We start from the raw sequence: 24,394 nt of genomic DNA on the forward strand, positions 1-24,394 counted from the left end.
CAAAACAAGCAAATCAATAGTGATAGCCAGTATGCTAATAGGTGTGAGAGCAACTATTAGGGACCTGAATGATTATGCTAAATATGACTCACAGTGCACACTTAGCGTAGCTCAGTAGACCTATAGCCAACAAACAGGCTGTTTACAAACAGATGTGTTTCAGTGTAGTTAGCTCCTCCCTTCAAACAGATATAAGGCAGTGTCCAGCAGTAATCTGACCAGAACTGAAGACATTTCTTGAATGAGCAGCGAAACTTCTTCACTCTAAACTTTTTCTCCAGTTGACAAGTTAGATTTTTTTATTTTATTTTATTTTTTTTACTAAGGATCATAAATAGGGATTACACAGACATCTTGTGAGGATGTAGTCGATTAAAAATGAGTGTGGTAAAAACGCTCTTTAAAATATTTAATAGATGAAGTACGATTATTACTGCGATCATCTGGCCATGTAGCTGCCCCAAACTGCACTCACAAGACTACAGCTGCACAGGAGTTCATGGAAAATCAACTATTTATACAGAAAAGTGCTGAAACTTATAAAACTCACGATTCACTTCAAAATCTTCAACCATATACAGTAAATTTCTGTTGCTGCTGTTGTCTCATATAAATCCTTCAGCTCTAAATAAAATAAGACACCATAGTTCATGACTGAACCACTAACGAGACAACAGTCCTATATAGTCATTTGTAAATTCAAACATTTCAAATTATTTCCCTTGCAACAGACAGCAAAGATTGCCTTGCTGCAAACTATAACCAATTACCTCCACCCTGTAATCGCCCTGAGATAAATGATGAAACATAAACAAAGTTAGTGGATAATGAGTGTAGTTTTTAAAATAAAAGCAGATGAATCCTTGTTATACTATGATGGAGTAATACTTACAGTAATTACATGTAATACAGACGTAATGGCTGTTTTAGTGTTCATTGGACAGAGGTCTTTCAAAAGAGATATATTTAGTTTCAACTTGATGAGCTAGAAACTTCACTCTCAAACAATACTGAAACTGATATTGTTGATATTGTTTGACCCTTCTGTGACCCCAGCTCTTGGGGCAACGGGTGGAAATTATCTTTTGGCTATAATCCGGTGGGTTTACGTTCATGCCTGTCATGTCATGTCTGTTTATTAACATGCTTTGTCCCAACCAAATAAATAAATAAATAAATAAATGATGTGGTGGTCGGTATTTATTACACTGTGAGGACTAAACTCTGCACATGCTCAGAACATGGAGGCGTTCCTTGTCTTGCTCCAGTACAGATACATTATGTAAACAGCTCTTGAGGTCCAAATAAGGATCTATCTAATAAGAAAGCATCAGGAAATGGATGTTATCTTGCTAGTTGCTTTGCCGTTACATCAAAACTTCGCACTGGTCTCTGGGAGTTGTGAAAAGCACGTATAAACTCATCATTGCGAATAATTAGGATGCTCGGAATGGATAAGGTAATTGAGGAATAACTTTGGACCGGTTCAAACCATTCAGTGAATTAATCTAAGTCAATCTTAATGTTCCCAAGCATGAAAGCCCAAAATAAATGTGAACCCAGCCTTACACACATTTTTCACTCTTCTCTCGTAGTTGTTTAATCATTTACTCCTGTCCAAGATGAAATGTTGTTTGGAGTTCTTGTGATTACGTTTCCTCTGAGCGTGAGAGCAGTGGAGATGGTATAATTTAAGAGGGCGTTTCATGTAGACACTTAAAGATCCAAAAACATTGTTGGTTTACCCCGTGTTTACTGAGGTGCCTGACAGACACCTCCGTCAGCAGCTTCAAAATCACTGCCTCTTTCAGACTTTACTGTAATTATGGAGTGTTGCAAACAAGATGGCGTGAGCCTGTCAACATCCATACAGGGTAGTACAGGTTTGATATGGGGATTTGAAAATGCTGATATCTCTGCTCTGGTGTTTGGGTAGTTATGGCTAATTTAGTCATAGCTTGAGTTTGACACTTGCAGTATTTTGGGGAGGTTCATTTGTGCCACTTATTATCTTATTTCATTAGATTACATTGTCTGCACATAGTCTATGTATAGTAAACGCTAAAGAAATCTGTCAACTATGTGATGAGTGAGTGAAGACATTTTGCAGCTCATCCAAGAAGCTTCTTCAGTTCTGGTCAGATTACTGGTGGACATTTATACCTGGCCTTATATCTATCTGAAGGGAGGAGCTATCTGCACTGAAACTGTAAACAGCTACTGATTACAGTTTCTGTTTATAGGCCAGGCCTATTGAGCTACACTAAGTGTGCACTGTGCCTGCGTCATAATTTGCATATTCATCCAGCTCTTAATGGGTGCTTCCACACCTATTGACATCCTGGCTAGCTCTATTGTTCTGTTTGTTTCCTTTGTTTGCTCTGGGTCTGAGGATGGAGTTATAGATGGGAGAAAGATGTTGTCTAAGGCCCCCATTCCCATGGTCTATGTAGTATCCTCTGATTTATTACTCTGCTGAAACAAAACACTTTATAATAACGATACTATTTACAGCCTTGATAAAGCAGAAAGACTTAATACATAATGGGCAAATAGTTCATTAAGAATGAGTCAGGCTTAGTAACTACTTCATTAAGGGTTAGGGTCAGAGTATTAATTGAGAAATTATTAAGCCTAAATAATTTTGAATTTTACTAATTCAGCTGATTAGAATCCATATATGTTTCAAAGGTCCACAGTACAATTGTTATCACACAATGTCAAAAATGGGATGTTGTCATTTTAAATTGGTCCTGAAGTGATAGATAAAGGTTGTATATGTTCTATCCAAACTTTGCCCAGGCTATATGTTCTGTGTATGTCCTGGCCCATTAGACTTCAGCCTCCTTTGACCCTAAATGAAAACAAATCACATAAAGATGACATTTTTAGATTGTGAACATAAAATATATCAGCAAACCCAGAAGTCTCAATAAATCACTCATGGATTTTTTCCTATAGAATTTTAATGAATACCATGGCGTCAGATTTTGATAGCTTTGCATTCCTGGCAGATAGTGGAGTATCAGTGTGTTGTGTGAGAGGACAGTGAAGATTGATGCTACAGGCTGGTGTGAGTGCTGTGTTGTCATGGTTATCTGCAGTTAATGATAGAGGAGAGAGTAAACAGAAGGGAGGATCTGGGGGAGACGTGTATCACTGAACACAACTCCATGACTAATATGAAACACTGCACTGTAAAAAATATGTTTGTTTACATACTGGGTTGACAGGGTACTCATTTTCTTAATCCACAGTGCGCAGTTGCATGAGAATCCCTTTGAGGTTCATGATGTTAGTATACTGGACTATAAAACTAAATGAATTGAATAATACAGTTAATTAGTTAAAACCAGTAAGATGACCAAAATACACATAGGAATACTTCTGAGTCATGACTTAGAATTACTTTAAAGGGGTACTGTGTAACTTTGTGGAAGAGAGAGACCCGCTACCTGCTTGTCTCCATAGAGATCTTACTGCTCTACGTTTGTCATATCTGTTGCCCGTGTCCAAGTACAATTATAAACATGACCAAAATTACAAAACTAGAAAAGAAATGTTATATATTTATTATTATTTTTATTATTATTATTATTATTATTATTATTTTTATAAGAGGCAAGATATTTTAATATGACAATGATAACTATGTTCAGTGATGGATGAAGTAGTCAATTTTGTTACATAAGTAAAAGTACAGATACCAGAGCAGAATAAGTACTCAGGTAAAATTATCACTTTAAAAAATCTACTTAAGTTTAAGTACCAGTTTAAAATGGACTAAAAGTATTTTGCACATATTTTGTCTCATAAAGCTTATAAAGACGTAGTGATTTTGATAGAGTTTGTGCAGAATATTGTTCAACAGAAACAATTGAAACCATTTTTTTCTAGGTGTTTTTATTCATGCTTTTTTGTTTGCTCAAACAATGAATGTGTTAAAAATAAACCCTCAGCCTTTTCAGCAGATCTCAGACAATAATAAGAAATACTTTTACTTTTTGTTCCAGTTCAAAAATATAGTGGATTAGAAAGTACAAATCTGCTCTAAAAGGTATTGAAGTGAAAGTAAAAAGTATTCACTTTATTCCCTTAGTAAAGTAAAAATTTATTTAAAAAAATCAAATTTATAATCAAGCATTTTACTACTTTTACTTTTACTTTGTTACATTCCACCTCTGACAATGTATTCATGAAATGAGCGGTCTAAGCTGTCATATGCACTTTAAGTTAGCTGCATAAATGTTCACACATGTTAAATATGGTAAAAGTCACCAAATTACCGAAGACTTTTGCACCAGAGCTGTGTATATCCCATACCATTATTAGGTGTGTCCAGAGCAGCCGTCATAAGTAAAAACATATATACATTATAATTACAACTGATTAGAGGCTGGAAGGCCAGTGGCAATCAAAACAGTGTAAAAATAAAATGGACAATGGCTTGTGGTCTGTCTGTTTGATGAATGGATGTTTTAAGCCGGAACAGGAAGTCATGTTCATTTATGGAAGAGAGGAGGCGACGCCCCAAACCCTAATGAGTACATGCTGCATAGCTCTGGACCACAACAGCCCCTAGTGTGAACTGACCAATCACAGACCAGGACCGGGGGAGAAGGGAACTTTCAAAATAAGGTGGTTTTAGGTATGACTGTAGGCTACTGTTTCTGCAATTACACAAGTGCTACAACTTACCAAGAACTTTACCACATGGGTTAAAAATAGAAAAGCATCCTACTAAATTTGAACTTAAAACCACCATATGACCTTGAAAAACACATTACACATAATAGAGTAGTATGTGTTTTTCTTTCTGCCTTCTATTAATGCCTGAAGTGAAACTAAGTTCAATGCAAACTGTCAGTGCTGATCATTTCATTACTCAAATGGCTTTCACTAGAAAGCACAAATACATTAAAGGTGGATTATGTAACCTTTCTGATGGACAATCTGCCACCTGTTTGTCTCTATTTAGATGTTTTTATTTTGCCTTGAATGTTCACAGTATGCCATTAAACCTATTTACTTATACTGTAGCTAAATATCCCCAGGGAAGAACCAGAAGGGTCTATGTTTCTCAGCTGGCCTGGGAACGCCTTGGGGCTGGAGGAAGTGTCTGGGGTGAGGGAAGTCTGGGAGTCTCTGCTTAGACTGCTGCCCCCCTTGCCCCTCCCCAGATAAGTGAAAGAAAATGAATGCATGAACTTGGAATAGAGATGTTTTTACTGTGAGCAGGTAACTTGGTCTAGTGCTGTCATCTGCTTAACTAGATGAATTTAAAGACATACTGCGGAATATTCAATGCAAAGCAGTACTATCGCCATGAAGACAAGCAGGTGGCAGACACTCCAGCAGAAAACCCCTAATCCGAAGATTCTTATGAAAAATTACGCAGATAATAACAGATTTTCTACAATATCTTTGGTTATACATGTGAAATACTGAGCAAACGTCTTACTGTAAAGCATAGTATGTGAACCATCTTGTGATTAAAGAGTCATTTCATTCCTCCTGACAAAAGTGCACGTGCAGCCACAACTGTCAGCCCCGTCGTTAGATTAATCAATTATAATCAGCCCCTCCCCCTTGTATTGTGTGTGTGCATCTCATTTAGTACTGCTCTAGTGCCTGTCTGATCCTGTAACACTCCATCAGAATTATACATGTACTCACACAGCCCACCCCAGGGCCATATACTGCACAGCTGAGACTGAGCTTTGGAGTAATGTGTGGAGAAGACATGGGAGGAGAGAGAGGGAGGAGGGACCAAGAGGAACCAGAAGTCAAAGTTTCAAACAGACAAGCGCAGAAACACATTGGACATAGAGGGAAATACACAGTTGGAGGTCATACTTGGAAAGAATTTTGAATGTAATTGGTTTAATCCTGAAGACTATCTTAGATCATTTTTGCATGGACAAATTTGTGAACTAATTTTAGGACTAGAAGATCACAAGCTTTTATTTTGAAATATTTTGTGTTTATATTTTCATTTTTGCATTAATTTTTTTTGCATTTTTCTTTCAAGTTAAAACGACAATTAGAACATGTGGATATTGTTTTAATTTTCTTTTTTTTTCTTTTTTTTTTCTTTTTTTGAGAATTACTTAATTTTTCAGAAGTTAGAGGATTTCAAGATTTCACTTTTGAATTTTTTTTTTTGCCAAATCTCTTGACACCTGTGTTTTGAGCATCTGTGAATACATTTGAGACTACATTCATGACATTTTTCATTTTCAAATCCTGTGTCACTCATCTGTAACTGTACCTCTGGACCTATAGCATATTAGCTTGTGTATTTTTGCATGTTCGTAATACTTGAGCTGCTGCCTTGAGTCATGGAACTAGACCGTTTAGGAGGTGGAGGGGTCAAACCAGAGCGGGGTGTACCGAGGCTGTACCGGGTTGCTTTGGCCATGTGCGTGTGCGTCTGCGCGGCTCTGCTCCTCGCACTCATCATTGGTAGGTAAACAAATGCATGGTGTTATAAGTGTATTCTTATAGTATACAAATATAACAAGACCAGAATAGTATGGGACCAGGTATGAAACAGGACTAGATCTGAACTAAAGTAAGTCAGGATCAAACAAGTCCAAACACACATTAAAAGGCTAAAGAAGGACTAAACCAGGACTATATCAGAATTTATGCAAGCCAGGATTAAATCAAGTCTAAACCCATTAACCAGTTCTAAAGATGGATTAAGTCTAAAACTAAACCAGGTTAACCAAGACATGGACTAAACGCGTTCAATGCATTCAAAACAAGCACTAATAAGGTTTTAACCAGGACTAAAACAGGTTTAAACCCCGACTAAATCAGTACTAAATCAGGACTAAATCAAGACTAAATGTTAGACAGGTTTTATGTGGGTTCATGTGGTCTAAACCCACATAAACCAGGTCTAAACAAAGTCTAAACTAGGATTCAATAAGGTCTAAAACACAGGAATGACAGGTCTAAACCAGGCTCAATCAGGTCTAAACCATAAAACTATAATGGTTCTAGAGCAGGACTAAACTGGACCTAAACCACGCTGGTGTGAAACAGATAGGACGAGTGGGACTAAGCTTATTTTAAACCAGGACTAAATCAGGTCCAAAACATGAGACTGAAATAGGTCTAAACCATGAGGAGGTCTAAACCAGGACTAAAAGTTTAAACAAGGACTCAGGTCCAAAACAGGTCCAGAGTGAGACTAAACCAACTCTAAACCAGGACTAATCTGGTCAAAATAAGGACTGAACCATGTCCAGTAAGGTCTTAAGTATGATTAAAACTGTTCTGTAACAGAGCCATTGTAAAACAGGACTGAAACAGGTCCAAGCCGATTCTAAACTATATGATCAACCTCAGAAAAGGCCATTTCCTCAAAAGTCTACGCAGAGCGCTGCCCACGTGCTCTGATTTTCCCACTTTTCCGTTAAAATCCTATAATTTGGATTGGAACTGTGTCATATACACTGCTCTAGATTATAGTATAGGCTGTGACTGTAAATAACCCCAGAGTGGAGCAGAGGTCTTGTACGGGGCACGGCTCGCCCCTCGTGTCTCCCTCTATTTTTGGGTCATATAAGGTTTCACGTGCGCTACAAGAACATCTGAACCCCTTTAACCCGAGTAAAGCAGCGTGGGAGTTAGACTTAAAGACACAGAAAAAGATTTGTATATTAAGACAGGAACTTATAAATAGTAACTAGTTGTTTTTTTGTGTGTTTTTTTTTAAACATATACTGTATATAAAGGCCAGTGTACTTTTTACCTTGTGCTATATGTCAACGGATTGCAGTAATGGATAGAGTATTGATAGTAGCTGCAATAGAATAGTAATAATAGTCTAAAAGTATCAGTACTTTAATGAATCAAATGTAGGTTTGTTTGGATAGGAGTTCTGTGGGTGGAAATAGCAACAGAAAAAGTCGTAGTTGTCACATTAACATTAGTTCTAGTTAGTAAGATATAAACAGTAATGGAAGTATTAAACATCCTGAGAGTTGAAGAGAAGAGGCTTTATTTACATCAGTACAGGAGCCAGCACCCTCCCCAGCAAACCCTCAAGACTTTATGATAGTGATGTCCATTCTAGTCTAGAGCAGTCCAGTCTGGCTATGCGTCTGTTGTAGGGAGTATTATACCTTTGTTGATGCAGGCTAAGATAACAGGCTCTGATCTGTGAGAGCCCTCAGTACAACACAGAAATGGAATTACTCTAACAACAGGTAGCAAAAATGTAGTGTGAGGGTTAAAATATTGTTTGTCCTCTGCATTTGACCCGTCCATCAATGTAACCGGGACAAGGTGTCAGGTGAACATGGTAAAAAACTACAGCATTTTGCCATACATGAGTTTTCTTAAGCATTGCCGCATCCCAGTTGAGTTTCATTTAATATTAATAAATGAATTAGTGTCATGTTGTGTAAAACAGTGGTGCAGTTGTTTATGTATCCACAGTGGGTGAGGTAATTATAAGTGAGTGCATATTTTATCAGCGAGCAACAGATGTCACAAACAGAGACAGAGAGAAGGATTATCACACTGTGGCGATGCTTAAATACAGTAAATAGTCTAATCTAATCTGTGGATGTTTTAATCTGACCAACATAATTCATTTATCAACACACTCTGCTCTCATTGTTGGCACTCGAATGTTGCTCGGTAGTACAGAAGTTTAGGGATTGATGACTAGATTTTGAAGGTCTATTATGGAGGTGATGAATGTTCCACAATATGACATTAAATTGATCTGCATACCAAATTTTGTGGACTATAAATCGCACTGTTTTTCATAGTTTGGCCGGGGGTATGGCTTATACTCAGATGCAATTTGTAAGTGAAATATATGGGGTTTTTTGGCTGGTGCGACTTATACTAAAATACAATAATACAGTATATAATTTAGAACTTAAAACTAAACACAATATTGTCTTCTTTTGATACTTAAATGATCTTTTACCAACAGCAGTGAAACTTTCCCTGACTGCTGATTCATTTAAAACTATTTTAACTTGAAAAACTTTAAAGGTCCTATATTATTCTTGTGAACTACAAGTTGTGTTTTGTTTCATTCTCACATGTTTGAGTAATCATTTATTATTAGTCTGTCTACATTTCCAAAGCTCAAAATGCTCTGTTCCACCTTGTGATGTCATGAAGCAGTAGTTTTCAAGTTAACAGCTACTTTTTACCTTTACTTCAGTAGAGATTTGCAAGAGCTCAGACCAGATTTGGTGCGTTAAACGTTTGAATGAAACAAAACACAACTCCAGGTCTGTTTGTGATGAGGAAACAACATTGCAACATCAGAAAACAGACTAATATGGGCCCTTTAACGACATAACTTGGACATACATTCCTATGCATAGTTTAAAACCAAAAATAAAATCTGTTAATTGGACAAAATGGAGTGAAGATGTTTCGCTGCTGAAGAACTGAAGAAGCGGCTTGGATGAGCAGCAAAACGCCTTCACTCCCATAACTTTTTGTCCAGTTGACAGATTTAACTTTTGATTTTTACTATGGATCAGACGAGGACGACTGAGGGATTACACAGACATTCCTATGAATAGTCTAAAATGCTTTTTCAACACCCTCTTTCCTCAAAGAAAATGCACATATAATTTAGCTTCTATAGAGTGACACCACAAACTGTAAGTAAAACACCAATCATAACTCAGTTCACTAAATGCTTGTGTGGAGTCAGTTTTTCCATTGTACAAAGTATTATGCAAGTCCCCTAATGTTAATTAAACTATTGCATTCAACCCTCCTAAACAGTGGTTGAGGGGGTGGTCCCATAGAGCAAGGAGGGCTCCCAAGTCTCTATGGATGTCTATGGGTTTGGGCAAGGCCTATTTTTTTAAGTTTGCGAATGGAAGCTAACATTTTTGTGGCTGCATTGAAGTGTAATTATGTCGTATAGCCATGTATGCAGTTAGCGCACGCCCACTCGAGTTCTCCCACTACTCTCCAGTGTCAAGTCATGCAGGAAGAGCAGAGGAAGTATACTCGAAATGCTCAAAAGATAAATGGACCAGGGAATCTTGAGAAATGAGGATTTGCACCAATGGACAAAAACAATTTTAAGTTTTGTTATTTTAAGTCAAGAATGTGCTCAGATGTTTCAAGTGTTTATGGCCTTCCAGCTGTGTAATCCCTCACTCCCTCCTTGTACACTCAATTGGAAGTGGTATGCATCCTGTACTAAACATTTTAATGCTTAAACTGCTTTGATCTGTTGATGTTGAAAATAGCCTCGCTGTTAATTGTTCTTTTCAAAATGCTGCTATTTCCACTGTTGCCAGTAGATGGATAAAGACCTTTCCCTGGCTTTTACATCTATTAGTTCAGGAATAGACTTAATTTGAGCTGTTTGTGACACAGAATGACACTTTTAGTTTGTTGAGAACAATATGGAAGCAGCTGCTTGATGAGAACCATGTGGAAACAACAGTATGAGTATCTCAGCCAGCTGTGTTTCTTTCATGGTTGAAACTAAGTGGAAAAAAAGAACTAAGGCAGCATTACCACTTCAAGCTTTTTTCACTTCTGTACTGATACATTTATGTCCTACTCATAGCTAGGGATGCACCGATTCAGTTTTTCAGTTCCGTTACCGATACTATGGCTTGCCGATACCTGATATTAACTGATACCAGTGCAGAGACTGAAAACCGTTTTTATTTCCTTAAAACAAAAATAAAATAAGACCAAACTGTTCCAAATATGTTATGTAGGTGTTATTTATCTTTGAAATAACTACAGAACAGCTTTGTATAAATAAAAGTTCAAACATTATGAAACTCAACCAACTACAACAATGAAATCATCATATTACATCAGATTATACAGTATGTCCAACCAGGATATCGACTGAACTGATATTTTGAAGCCGATATCCGATCCACCAAATGTTTCAGTATGGGATGTGATGTATCTCTACTTATTAGTTATAAAACATGAAATATTACTACAAAAAACACTGAGTTACTTAATCTGGTCGTGCACAGTTGAAGTCATGGCCAAACTAAACACACACACAGTGGCGGTTTGCTGTCTGTGTAATTAAACAGAGGAGTCAAGCTGAAGCAGGATGTTTTGTCGTCTTTCGAGGAATGTGCAGTGAGTTTGTGGTTGTCCCGGAGACAATAAACATTTCTCTCATCTGCTGTGGTTCTTGTTCCACTATGAGTCAAATCTAACACAAGGTGGAGATTGTCCTAATGTTGATGTAATGAGACAGGAAACTGGAAAACTTAGCTAAGTGCTAAGTTAGACAAGTTAGAAATGATCCTAGTCACTGCCAGTCCAACATTATGCTCTTGTAATATTTTTGCAATTAGCTTTAGCCATGTACCTGGAGTGGTACTTTGTTTTATTTGCTCAAGTTTTCAGTAAGGAGGATTGATTTGTGCTCGTTGTGTCCTGTTTTCAAGTTTACAGCTACCTTTTACCTTTTGATCAGTAGAAATTAGTGGAGTGTGGAGTTTAACAACACCGTGGAGCACTTCCTGTATTACCTTATGACATCACAAGGTGGAACAGAGTGTTTTCTGTTTGAGATAAAGAGCTCTGTCTAAATATGCAGGGTTTGTGTGTTAAAATGAAAGAAAACACAACTCCAGGTCTGTTTGTGATGAGGAAACAACATTATAACAGAGATGAGAAAATAGCCTAATACGGGCCCTTTAAGCATTTTTGACAATAGCAGCGATTGTTTTAAGCTTCATAAACTTACAGTTAAACACATTCATACAATGTTCATGCAATTCATACTGTGTTACAATGACAGTTATTATAAAAACTAGTGCAGTGGCATTTTTGTAACTCTAATTTGGTTACACTCGGTGGCTTTTCCTTCTGCATAACGTTAATATACATTAGTTACATTTGATCTCATTATTACAGCAATCCAGATATAAGTCTTGTTTATTAGATTGAAGGGACAGTAATGAAATCAAACTGGACACTTCCCCGTTCCTAGATGATTTAATGCCTCAAGAAGCAGAGAGATGCAGAGAGATGGGATGTGGTATTATTAATGCAGCAATTCACTCATTTTATTTCTCAAAAGTTCAGTTTCTATGTCTATACTTATTGTTTATGGTGTTATAATGTCACCAGATCCCTTTAACATGTTTATTTTAAAGATGTACTATGTAACTTTTCTGGCAGAGGACACGCCAAATTGTCTCCATGGAGCTGTTATTGCTTTGTCTTGAATGTTTCACAGTATGGCTTTATACTTTTTTATCCCTATGGAGACAAGCAATTGACATCACCAGGTCAAATTACCAGTTAGATCCACAAAGAGGATTTTTTTCTTTGTGTGTGTTTTTCAAGGATTTATGTCTATTAGAAATATCTGTACTATAAATAATGCAAAAAATAATAAATAATACTATAATAAATGCAACAGAAATGTACTGCTACTGTTGGACATGCCAGGCAAAGCAATAACTCCACAGAGACAAGCAGAGAAAAGTTCCTTAGTGTATTTATTTGTGTGTAAGTTTATATTTGTGTATATTAAAGTATTTCTTTTCTGTAGTCTCCAGTCAAAAGTCCACTCAGGAGGAGTTCTGTCTGACCCCAGAATGCATCGAAGCAGGTAAGATCTGACTGACCAATAACCTTAATATCACTTTTATACTGTAGTAATATGTAGTAGTGAAGTTTGAGATGGAAGGTAGTAACACCACAGTAAACTTTAATAATGCTGATGTTTTAGCCTAGTTTATGGTTAATATTTGTGTAATTACTCTGCCCTGAGGTTCAGTGTCTTCAGTGTCATATCGTATCAATTTTTTTTTTTTTTTTACTATATTATGTTTATAGATATATATGCAATTTTTCAGCTTGCAAAAATAAATAAATATTACATACATAGTGACTTTGACCCATATCACATTCTATTAACCAATAATCAATAAGTCGATCGATGTCTATAGCTGGATCCATCCTGAGTAAACTGGACCGCTCGGTGGACCCCTGTGAGGACTTCTACTCGTACTCGTGTGGGGGCTGGTTAAAGGAGAACCCCATCCCAGAAGACTCCTCCTCCTACGGGATCTACCCCTGGCTCCGGCAGCATGTCGACATCAGACTCAAAGGTATCCATGGCTTTCGGAGTGATGACAAATGGCTACTGTTGTCATAGCAATAAACAATTTAAAGCAAAATATTGAATAATTTGGATGGTTGAAAGTCCTCAAAATGTCGCCTATAAACTATGGATGAATTGAGGATTGTTTAATGTAATAAAAAGGGTAGACAATAATCACTTGTGGGACATTTTATATAAACGTGATAAATGCCAACAATGTGCAGAAAAAAACACTTTCATCGTAGATGTTTTTACTGATAACAATGTATATAAAAATTGTGTAAAGACAGAACTTTTTTATCACATTCAAATTATTTTATTATTAATATCCATAATTATTAATATAACTTTAGTCACTTTAGTCATTATCATTATATAGTCGTTTATTGCAATTATTTTAGCCATGATAATCCTGACAGAAATGTTCAGTATCGTTCCACGTCTGTTATAACCAGGACGCTGAAACCCACGAATAAAGTAAATATCCATGGCCCTATAATAATTCATTTTTGCAACTCCTGGTGAAAGTTAATGTGGGTTTTAGAACACATTTGACCTCAAGATTGAAGTCATTTTGGCAGTTCAAGGTTTTCTTTTAAAAAATAATAATACAATTCATCAAGCGTGCCCAAAGAACAGGTGTAAAATGATGACGACACATGTTTCTGTTCCAGAGCTGCTGCAGACTCCACCAAACGCAGACGAGCTGGAGGCAGTGAAAAAGGCCAAAATGCTCTATCGCTCCTGTCTGAACGAAAGTGAGTCCGACCAATAAGAATATAACATGAATATTGTGATTTTCCCAATATTTAAAAGGACACTATGTAACTTTATTGGTGAAAGGTCCTCATGCTTGTTCCATGGAGATTAGGGATGCACAGATCTGATGCTGGTGTCTGATATAGGCGCCGATACTGAGAAATTTGCAATATTCCCTCCCAAATATTGGTTCAAATCAAAAAATCAAATCAATCAAATCAAAAAGACTTTATTTATCGTCAAGGGGAAATTCAGATAGGAGGTCTCTTCAAATTTTCACCGTCTTTTGGCAGTCAAGATGAAGGTTCAGTCGATATCCTAGTTTGGCATATAAATTTATAAGTAATAAGACTATTTACTGGTCATATTTGGCCCAGAAAGTCTCGTAAAGTTTGAACGTTTATCTATACAAAACTGTTATGTGGTTACTTGAGGCATAAATAACAGCTACTTAACACATTTGAATCAGGTTTGTCTTATTTTATTTTTGTATAAAGAAAATAAATGTTGTTTTGAGTCTCTGCTCTGGTATCGGTTGATATTGGGTGTTGGCAGATACTTGAAGATGTAGTATCGCAACTGAAAAAGCTGGATCGATGCATCCCTAATGGAGATGTTATGAATGTAAGATGTGAGATGTAATGTTCCATAGTGTGGCATTAAACTTTAAACCATTTAGACAAGCAGGCGAAGCACCAGGGAGTTTACATGTCAGATTTATAGAGTGGAATCCAAATTTTAATTCCATTTTCAGTGTTTTTTTCCTTCTTTCGTAATAAAACACCTTGGATAAATGCAAGAGGGATGCTAATAATGCTATACTGTAGAACATTCCAACAAAGAAATAACATCTCCATAGAAACAAGCAGAAAAGTCACGTAGTGCACCTTTCTATGTTTATTCATTTGTGATTATAAATTAGTGTTAAAGATTATAAATTAATACTATACTGTAGAACATTCCAACAAAGAAATCACATCTCCATAGATACAAGCTGGTGACAGACCTCCACCAGAAATGTTACCTATATTACACCTCCACCTTTAAGCGGGCGTAGCTAACTTGGTGGTCTCCCGTAGGTGTCTTGGAGGACCTGGACTCAAAGCCCATGCTGAAGACCCTGAGGCAGCCTGAGTTCCGGTGGCCGGTGGTGGGGGAGGGGCTGGGGCCGCCGTACGAGTGGTCCCAGAGCGAGTGGAGCCTCCTCAACACTTTGGCCCAGATGAGAAACCAACACAGCAAGAGCGTCCTCATACGCCTCTATGTTTCCCCCGACGACAAGAACTCACTGCATTACATCATCAAGGTCAGAGTGCGTTTAGAGAGATGTAAAATGAGCACTGTTGTCTAAGCAAATTGTATATCTTTTGAATGGTGAAAAGTACTCAAAATGGCGCCTATGCACAAGTGGCTGAAATCAATCAGTAGGTTTTGTTGATGTGATGTCACAACACTCGAAAGGGCCTCTTTATGGGTTTCAGCTTCCTGTTATAACATCTTGAGGACTTTTTCCCTTTCAAAAGATATAGTATTTACTTTATTTATGTTAAAATTTTTGTATCATGTACACATATAGTATACGGATATGTGAACATGTGTGTGCTCTTATGGGGTTATTAGTATAGAAATGCAGTATGTATGTATATGTGTGTATGCATGGGTGTATGTGTGTGGTTATATATGTGTCTATATATATGTGCATGTATGTGTATGTATGTATGTGTATGTATATATGTAGTGTATATGTATGAGTGATATGTGTTTATGTATATATAGCGTGTCTTTGTAAACACATATGAGCATAAGTTACAACTTATGGACATTGAACATCTTTAATGAAGCTGTACAATAAATATATGTTAACAAAAACATTTAATATTTCGTTTTAAATTGTTAAGCGCTATGGCAACGGTCCTGATAAGTAATCATTTTCAAACCCATGGATATAAAAAAAAATTGTGTGGGGCAGCTATTTTTTAAGTAATAATTGAAAGTGTACAGATGTTTGACATCACCAGTTACTGTTTCTGGCAACAAAAACGTCTCTGCTATCAGCACAGATTAGCTACAGGTGAAATTATCTGTAATTATTGGACTATGGAAGCAACAGGGATCACTATACTGCAACACTAATGAAGAACTGTTGATAACTTGTAGATCTTATGTTTGATTTTCATACAAAAAAATAGAAACACTTTTTCAGCCCATTGTAACATGCCATTATCAGTTATAATCAGTTATCAGTTATCAAATATATATTGCCATGAAACAGTGATTAAACACAATCAAACCCAGCGAGACTGAACCCAAAATAACAATATCGATTTTCTTCAGTCTCTTGGCCTTAACACTCACACTGCTAAATCGAGTTGTCCTTGAAAGCAGCACAATACCCATAAATCTATAGTCCATTTACACTTTGTCCAAAACCACACAGGAGTAATACAGTGCAGACATAATCATTATAAATGCTTTTTTTTTTTTTTTTTTTTTTTTTTGTGCAGCTGGACCAGGCATCTCTGTCTCTGCCCTCCAGGGAAGACTACACCACCAACAGCTCAGCGGCCAAAGCTGTGAGTCTGCTCCTCATCTGTCCAACACAAAATGTACCACAAGCAGAAGTTATGTAAGAGAGATCAGAGAGATGTGTCTGACAGATGGACAGGGCAGAAATATAAATCAAATCATCAAAAAATGTGCAGCTGTAGAGACCAAAATTCAAACTGTACTATACAAGAAATAACTATAGAAATAACTATAGAATATTTGGTTTTGAATTGTAAATTGTAATGGCATTGGTCCTAAAGGAAACCCAAAAACAGACTAGACTAGAATATCCACATTTGATGCCTGAAATCAGAGCGTGTAATCAACTAAAAAGGCTATTTTACTTTGTGAATAGCGTCTGATTGGATATTCAAAGTGCAGCGTGTTCACCTCATTTTCAACTAAAACTAAATATGTCTCTGTAAAAATGAATACTTTAAATGTCATTTTGTAAATTCGAGATGTGTGAGCTGAATGCAATATTTAATTTTTACTAGTCACTTCTATTAGGTTCCACAGTGTAAGAGCGGATAGGCACAGGTACTGTAAAAAAATATCTTGCAGAGAAAATATACACCATTTAATTAAGTAGGATTAAGTTTTATTTAATGACCCTTTTGCTTGTAAACCTACATGAACAGTATTTTTGAATGGCAGAACAAGCACATGAACTGCATTTTCAATTACAACATTTCTGAAATTGTATAGAGCAATAATTAAAGTCACACTTTTGAAATCAATTTATTGCATAACCCTATGTAAGACTATGACACGTGACATAAAGAAATTTCTGTTCAGGCTCATTTAAACAGTATTCTGAGGCAATTTACAACATTGCCAACAATGTTACACCTGTGAAATATACCTGTCTCTCTATATAACAATATTTCCTGTAAATACTGTATGTTGCGCGGTGATTTGAATAAAAATACCAAATCTGTCTCATGTCCTCAGTACCGAGCGGCTCTGTTGAGTCTGATGGTGGACACGGCTGTGATGCTTGGAGCTCCTCAGAAATCAGCTCAGACGCAGATGGAGAAAGCACTAGCCTTCGAAACCAAAGTGGCCCATGTAAGGACGCACTGAAATACTTAAATACAGGCTGTAACTGTTCATCAGCAATTTTGTTTGTTTTGTGCGTTTTGTCTAGATTCTAATTCCTTATGAAAACCGGACCAGTGAATCCATGTACAACAAATACACAATCTCTCAGCTACAGAAGACTATTCCACAGGTAAATATAAAAACACATTATGAGCATGAATGTATCAGTATATAGCCATCTCAATATCAACTATTGTCCCATGCAGTTTGACTGGTTGGGTTTTGTGCGAGCTGTGCTGGAGGCTTCGGGACACTACACAGTCTCCTCCTCAGAGCAGGTCATTGTCCGAGCGCCACAATATTTCAAAGAGCTCTTCAAACTCATCGAAGCCACGGATCCCAGGTACAGCAACATTACACATTAAAGGTCCTACATTACGCAAAATGTACTCTTGTGACCTTTAAGCCATGCTACAATGTTGTTACTGCATCAAAACCATACCTGGAGTTGTGTTTTTTCATTCATACCTGTTTGAGGAATCTTAGTCTGCCTACGTCTCCCGAGCTCAAAATGCTCTGTTCCACCTTGTGATGTCATCAAGTGGTAGTTTTCAAGTTAACAGCTCCTTTTACCTTTGATTCAGGAGAGATTGGCAATTCCAGGTCTGAAATTATCCAAATGATTGTAATGAAAGTGTATGGAGTTTCAAAACACAGTGGAGCACTTCCTGGATTACGATATGACATCACTATGTGGAACAGAGTGTGTGAATGAAACAAAACACAATTCCAGGTCTTTTTTTACAGTAAAAAAAATAGTGTAATATGGGCGCTTTAAAACACACATTTTGAAGATGATGCAGCCTAAGACATATTTGCTGATATAGTGTCTTCTCTGTAGGACTGTGGCCAATTACGTTCAGTGGAGGACAGTGTTCTCCAGAGTCACCACTCTGAGCCGACGGTTTCTCTACAGATACTTGGACTATGCGAGGGTTTGTACATAAAACTGTGAAATGTTGAGCTCTAACCACTAGCCACGCTAATACTCCAAATATGAGCCACTTTAAAAAGACTACATGCACACACAACATCAAAACTAGGACTAAACTCAGGCTAGAACAGCACGAAAACAAAACTTCAACAAGATCAAACCAACAGTTGGACTAAACCAGCAAGAAGTGTGAACGCAGCCTCAAACAGACAAAGGCCCCACATCTCCAAAGATAAACAGTTTAAGCAATGCATCACCTTTAATCTAATCAACTGTTTTGATAGGACACTGCCTCCTTGCCTCTCCTTGTCCCTCCAGGTTACCACGGGAACGACCTCCCTGACCCCTCGCTGGGATAAGTGTGTTAACTATGTGGAGAACTCACTTGTTTATGCCACTGGGCGCCTTTTCGTCAGCGCACACTTCCAGGAGGATAAGAAACACATGGTAGGCCTACTTTTGGATTCTCTTTTATAAATATTAGTCCGTGTAACTTCAAGTGTGTTTAGAGTGTGCACATTATTACTTATAAACAGTTTAAATTGGCTTAATCATACCTGCTCTCAAACTGTCTGTGCAAGATTTACAGTTTAACTGAATGCTAAATTGTTAGAAAAAATATACCTGGAGTTGTATTCTGTTTCATTTGTGGGTCTTTCCATAATCCTGCATTTAGTCCGGCTCCCTCTTCAGAGTTCAAATTGCTTGCTCCCAATCGGTATACATCTGCAAGTGGTACTTCATGATGCTCCTAAGACCCACATAATAACAGAATAAGCCCCCATCAGTAACAACTGTGACCAACATGTTTTCTATCCTACACTCAGACCAAAATAAACTGCAGCAATTGTGAATGCATTTATCATCACTAGAAACCTTAAAGATGATGTGTACCAAAAACCATTGACCTGGGTTAAATTTAAATTTAAAAAAACTTTAATACCCTTTCATTTGAGAGAATTCTGTGCCTCGTTTTCTTCTCAAGGTGTACATTTTACATAACCATCTCTGGTCATGTGACATTTTACAGTAAACATGTGACCACACATATTTTAATCCTAACCCTTTATTCATTTTGAAAAATATACAATTGAAATTGAAAAAATATACAGTAGCAAATTTAGAGCTTCAAGAGTACACATTACTGTATTTTGGTTTTCACAATTGTGCTCGTTGAGATGGATTAAGTGCAAGTGAAAGTCAGTTTGGAGCAAAATACTTCTCAAACTGTGGGAGAGAGTCCAAATCCACTTAAAGTGAAATATGGACAGTTATAGGACATCAATTCCATGATGACAGTGTAGATTGAAATGTCTAAGGACAAAAAGTCATTCAAGTGAAACAGTAAATCCGATGGTAATATTCGTAGTATAAATACATTTTTAGGATTGTAACTAATAATATCTACTGTAATGGATGGAGTTCAAAAAGAGTATAAGCCTAAATGTCATTTCCAAATACCTGAAGTAGTGTGCACTGATTTTGTAGCATGGATCACACTGAACTGTTGTATTTGTTGGAAATGTGGTTATTCCGTTTGTGGGTCTAACAGTGCTCCTCTGTGTTCTTAAAGTCCATTCACATTTTATGATTAGTATACATTTAATTTACACGCATTTAGTCACTACCTATAACTTGAGCCATAGAAAAAATGTTTATTTAGATGTGGCAGTTATTCTCCAGACAGAGTCATGAGGAGAGGACTGATTTTGTTCAAGATTAAGATGTAGCACTGACTTAGACCTGGTGTAATCCTGGTTAAATCCTACTAGTTTCAGTATCTTGTATATCCTGTTTTGGTCCAGTTTAGACATGGTTCTGTCTTGGTCTCACTTTAGCCCATGTATATTTTATTTCTCTTCAAATCCACTTGTGATTCTGCTCTTTCCAGATGGAGGAGTTGATTGACGGAATCCGCTGGGCTTTTATCGACATGCTGGAAAAAGAAAATGACTGGATGGACAATCCGACAAAGCAGAGAGCCATAGAAAAGGCAAAGACTACTGCTAATACTGATACTGCTAATGATACTACTAATGCTACTGCTACTGATACTACCACTACTACTACTAATATTACTACTGCTACTGCTATTACTACTAATGCTACTGCTACTACTTATGATACTACTGCTACTAATACTACTGCTACTTCTACTAATACTACTGATACTACTATTAATGCTAGTGCTGCTACTACTAATGCTACTACTTCTGCTACTACTAATACTACTACTGCTTCTACGACTTATTCCATTATGATGGAGCTATCACTGCTATGCGAGTACTACAGATCCTACTACACTGCATTATTGCTACTACTTCTACTTTTTTCATTATCCTACAACAACAGTTACTACTATTATTAGAACTACTACCTTTTCCATTACGGCACTACTACTATTACCACTACCACTAGTACTACTACTTCTTGCATTTCTATTACTATTAGTACCCCAACTACTACTACTACCAGCCAAATTGTTTAATCGATCATCACCTTGTTATTAGGGATGCACTGATCCAGGTTTTTCTATTCCGATACTGATGACGATATTAAGCTTGAAGTATCTGCTGATCCCTGATGTAACGATACCAGCGCAGAGACTGAAAATATAATGTATTTCCTTTAAACACCAACAGCAGTTTGTAAGTGTAAGAGCTGTTTTGTAACTACAGAGCAGCTTTGTAAAAATACAAGTTTAATACAATGAATCATCTTATTACACAAAGGTATAGACCAAAATGTGATATTGGCTGAACTGATATCTTGAAAGCCGATATCTGATCCACCAAAATGTTCAATACCAGCATCATATCAGTGCATCTCTACTTGTTATAATTGAAAGCATATACGTCCAACCTCTATATGTCATAATCTAGTGCCCTGTGGGGTGATTTATCCATTCTCCACTGCCTCCACATGATTTCACTAATTAGGCCATGACTGTCAAAGACCATTAACATCAACGTCCTTATCCATTACTTTATTCTTAGTGTATTAATTGCTCTATTCTTAGTATATTAGTGCTCTTACATCTGTTACATCAGCCAGTTCTGTAGATTCAAGATGACCAAAATATCCGTACAACTCTCACATGGTCATTTGAGGACATTTCAAATCGTAAAAGTCAATTCTACCCAGACAACTTGTTATTTTCCTGTGGCAGATACAGCACAGTTGTTGTTTGTCTAAAAATACTCTTTGAATGCAACATGAGCCACATCAGTGTTGCTGCCAGCTATATCCACTTCTATTAAAGTCGCTATAGTCCTACTACTACAGCTACTACTACTACTACTACTATTACTACAACCACTGCTGCAGCTACAACTATACAACTACCAGAAGTACCACTACTATCACCACTGTTACAACTACAATTAGGACGACTTAGTACTGCTACTACTACCGCTACTACTGCTACTACTACAACAACTACTTCTACTACTACTATTTGTTCAACCACTATTTTATACTTCTGTTATTTAGTACCTCTTTTTCTATGGCGATTACTCTTGTCTTCTCCCGTTGCTAGCCGATATAAAGTACATGACTATCTCTTCAGGCCAGACTACATGCCGTAGTATACACCTATAGATAACCTATAGTTATAATCATGTTTCTAAACGTAACACTGCTGCATTATTGACTTTAAATCACGTTCACATTGATTAAAGCAGCTCCATGACCTGGAGCTGCCTCTGCAGTCGTGTCATGTGGCTTATGTAACCACTGGAAACTTCCCTCTCTTTAGTTTGGTGCAGGACTGAATATTCAGGTAGTAAATCTCTCTCTTGTTTGTTCTCTCAGGCTCATGCGGTGCTGCCTAAAGTCGGATATCCAGAGTTTATCCTCAATGACACCTACCTCAATGAAGATCTGAAAGAGGTGAGTACAAATCATTTTGTCATTCATCAAAATGTAGCTAAACAACTTGTTTCATTACTTAATTCTGTATATGGTGTTTTAATAGTGTTATCTGTAAAGTAAAACTAAGCAGCTTTGCATTCAAGAACAATCAAAAACTGTATCACTGTGTGTGCTGCTTTTGCACTCTTTAAAATGATCACAGAGAAAAGATCCCTTTTCATCATTTATTGGGGGTGCAGTAAAGTCATAACAGAAGAGCCCTGGTGAAAACAACAACAAATATAAAACCATTGTAGTGTAGATACAGTATAGATTATTTGTGGATTTAAGTTTACGGAGTATAAAAACAATAATGGCAACACTTACAGCAATAACACCGATCAACGTCCCGACAGCAGCACAGACACAAGTCTGGTGGCTGCTTCTCCACATACCTACTATGATTCAGTAGGCCGGCTTAAATTTGCCGCGCCCTACCTTGGAACTGGTCACGTGATTTCCGGGCAACCAAATAAATATTTACAATAAAACAATGAATAGTAATGTTAGTTGTCAATGACCAGATACTGTTATTTACAGTGAACACAAATAATTAAAGTGCAAGCGCTATACAAAAGAAACAGTGTTAAAAATGACATGCCCGCAACACCCTCCCCCACTAAAAAAAATGTTACGTTAAACATTTTCCTTTAACCTCACCAGTGCCATGAGATTTCACTATTACCAGGTCACAATAGCAGGTGTTATTAACTAATACAGTACAAACTTAAGCAACCTCAATGCAGTGTCCATTCCTCAATAGTCCTTGGCATGGTGACAATACAAGACTAGAGAAAGTCCCTTGTGTCTTCTGGGCAGGTCAGTCCATTGAAGCATTGGTAGGCCTCCCAATCTTCAGGATTGACTCAAGGAAAATTACTCAAATACCCAAGATTATGCAAGACATAATAACCATGTCTAACCAGACTAAATATAAAACATGTACTATTTACCAAACATAATGAAGCACATGAAATAGTATCACACATGATTACTTAAAAAGGTGCAAGTTATAAGGTGCTTAAACTGTTACTTTATAAAGTGCTTATTAGTTACTGCATTACGACTGGTTATAAAAGGATATGGAGTGGCAGGTGAGCTGGAATAACTGTCTCGAACCCTTGCTGATCTCGTCACACCAACTGGACAGCTCTGTAGCTCTCGGACCGTCGGCTCACCAAGTTGGTCATAGGTGTAGAGGCGCCTAGGCTGTCTCGATCTAACCGGTCTCGAATGACAAGGCTCAGCATCAGAGGTGTCAGAGGCGGATGCTCCAGATTCAGGCACTGCTATTTCCTGCATTTGCTCCTCATCAGAATCTGCCCCTGAGACGACAACGTCAGCTCCAGGTACAGCTCTTGGCTCTGATTGTCTCTGTGTATGGCCCCTGGGCTGGAATTCACTGGCAGTAGGGTTTAGTGACAGAGCAGCAGGTGGAATGAAGAGGTGGTAGTCTTCATCACTAGAGCTCTCAGTGGCTGTAGGCTGGATGTTGTACCTGGCTTTTTGTTTTCTTTCTGGTGGTGATACCCTGGTTCTTCTCCTTTTCGGACTGGCGACCACAGGAACCGATTCAACCAGGTAAGGACAGGGCAAGAGCAGGCTTCGGTGCAGCACACGTCTTCTTCCTCCAGTGTTCAGAGGCTCCACCACATAGACTGGGCTCTCTGGACCTCGGCTCTCAATGACCACATGTACCGTGTCCTCCCAGTGACTGCGGAGCTTCCCTGGACCACCTCGAGGTGTCAGATTCCTCACCAGCACATGGTCACCTGGCATCAGAGTAGAGCTCCAGGCACGCTGGTTGTAATAATCCTGCCCCCTCTTTGCAGATTTTCTCATGCTTTTCAGCGCAATGGAGTATGCTTCCTGCATTGCCTCCCTCCACTTCTCTGCGTAACCAGCAGGGGTCTGTTTCTCTGAGTTGTCGTCGAGCTTCCTTGGAAACAGAAGGTCAACTGGGAGAGTTGGTTCACGTCCAAAGAGCAAGAAGAAGGGAGAGTACCCCGTTGCCTCATGGATGGTGGAATTGT

At 37.6% G+C, this 24,394-nt stretch overlaps 1 protein-coding gene across 1 annotated transcript in view; it reads left to right on the forward strand.

Annotated features, from left to right (window-relative positions):
* The first annotated feature begins 5,810 nt into the window (after positions 1-5,810).
* Positions 5,811-24,394, forward strand: part of phex (phosphate regulating endopeptidase homolog, X-linked) — a 30,533-nt gene continuing 11,949 nt past the window's right edge. The window contains exons 1-13 of the mRNA XM_033985976.2: positions 5,811-6,465; positions 12,551-12,610; positions 12,951-13,112; positions 13,780-13,863; positions 14,944-15,170; positions 16,369-16,437; positions 17,366-17,482; positions 17,562-17,645; positions 17,722-17,858; positions 18,357-18,450; positions 18,768-18,896; positions 20,341-20,442; positions 22,263-22,340. Coding sequence (XP_033841867.1) covers positions 6,342-6,465; positions 12,551-12,610; positions 12,951-13,112; positions 13,780-13,863; positions 14,944-15,170; positions 16,369-16,437; positions 17,366-17,482; positions 17,562-17,645; positions 17,722-17,858; positions 18,357-18,450; positions 18,768-18,896; positions 20,341-20,442; positions 22,263-22,340 — 1,467 coding nt within the window. The 5' untranslated portion in view covers positions 5,811-6,341. The remainder of the gene's footprint in view (positions 6,466-12,550; positions 12,611-12,950; positions 13,113-13,779; positions 13,864-14,943; positions 15,171-16,368; positions 16,438-17,365; positions 17,483-17,561; positions 17,646-17,721; positions 17,859-18,356; positions 18,451-18,767; positions 18,897-20,340; positions 20,443-22,262; positions 22,341-24,394) is intronic.

This window comes from Periophthalmus magnuspinnatus, chromosome 20 (genome assembly GCF_009829125.3).
Source record: "Periophthalmus magnuspinnatus isolate fPerMag1 chromosome 20, fPerMag1.2.pri, whole genome shotgun sequence".
NCBI classification, from domain to species: domain Eukaryota; kingdom Metazoa; phylum Chordata; class Actinopteri; order Gobiiformes; family Gobiidae; genus Periophthalmus; species Periophthalmus magnuspinnatus.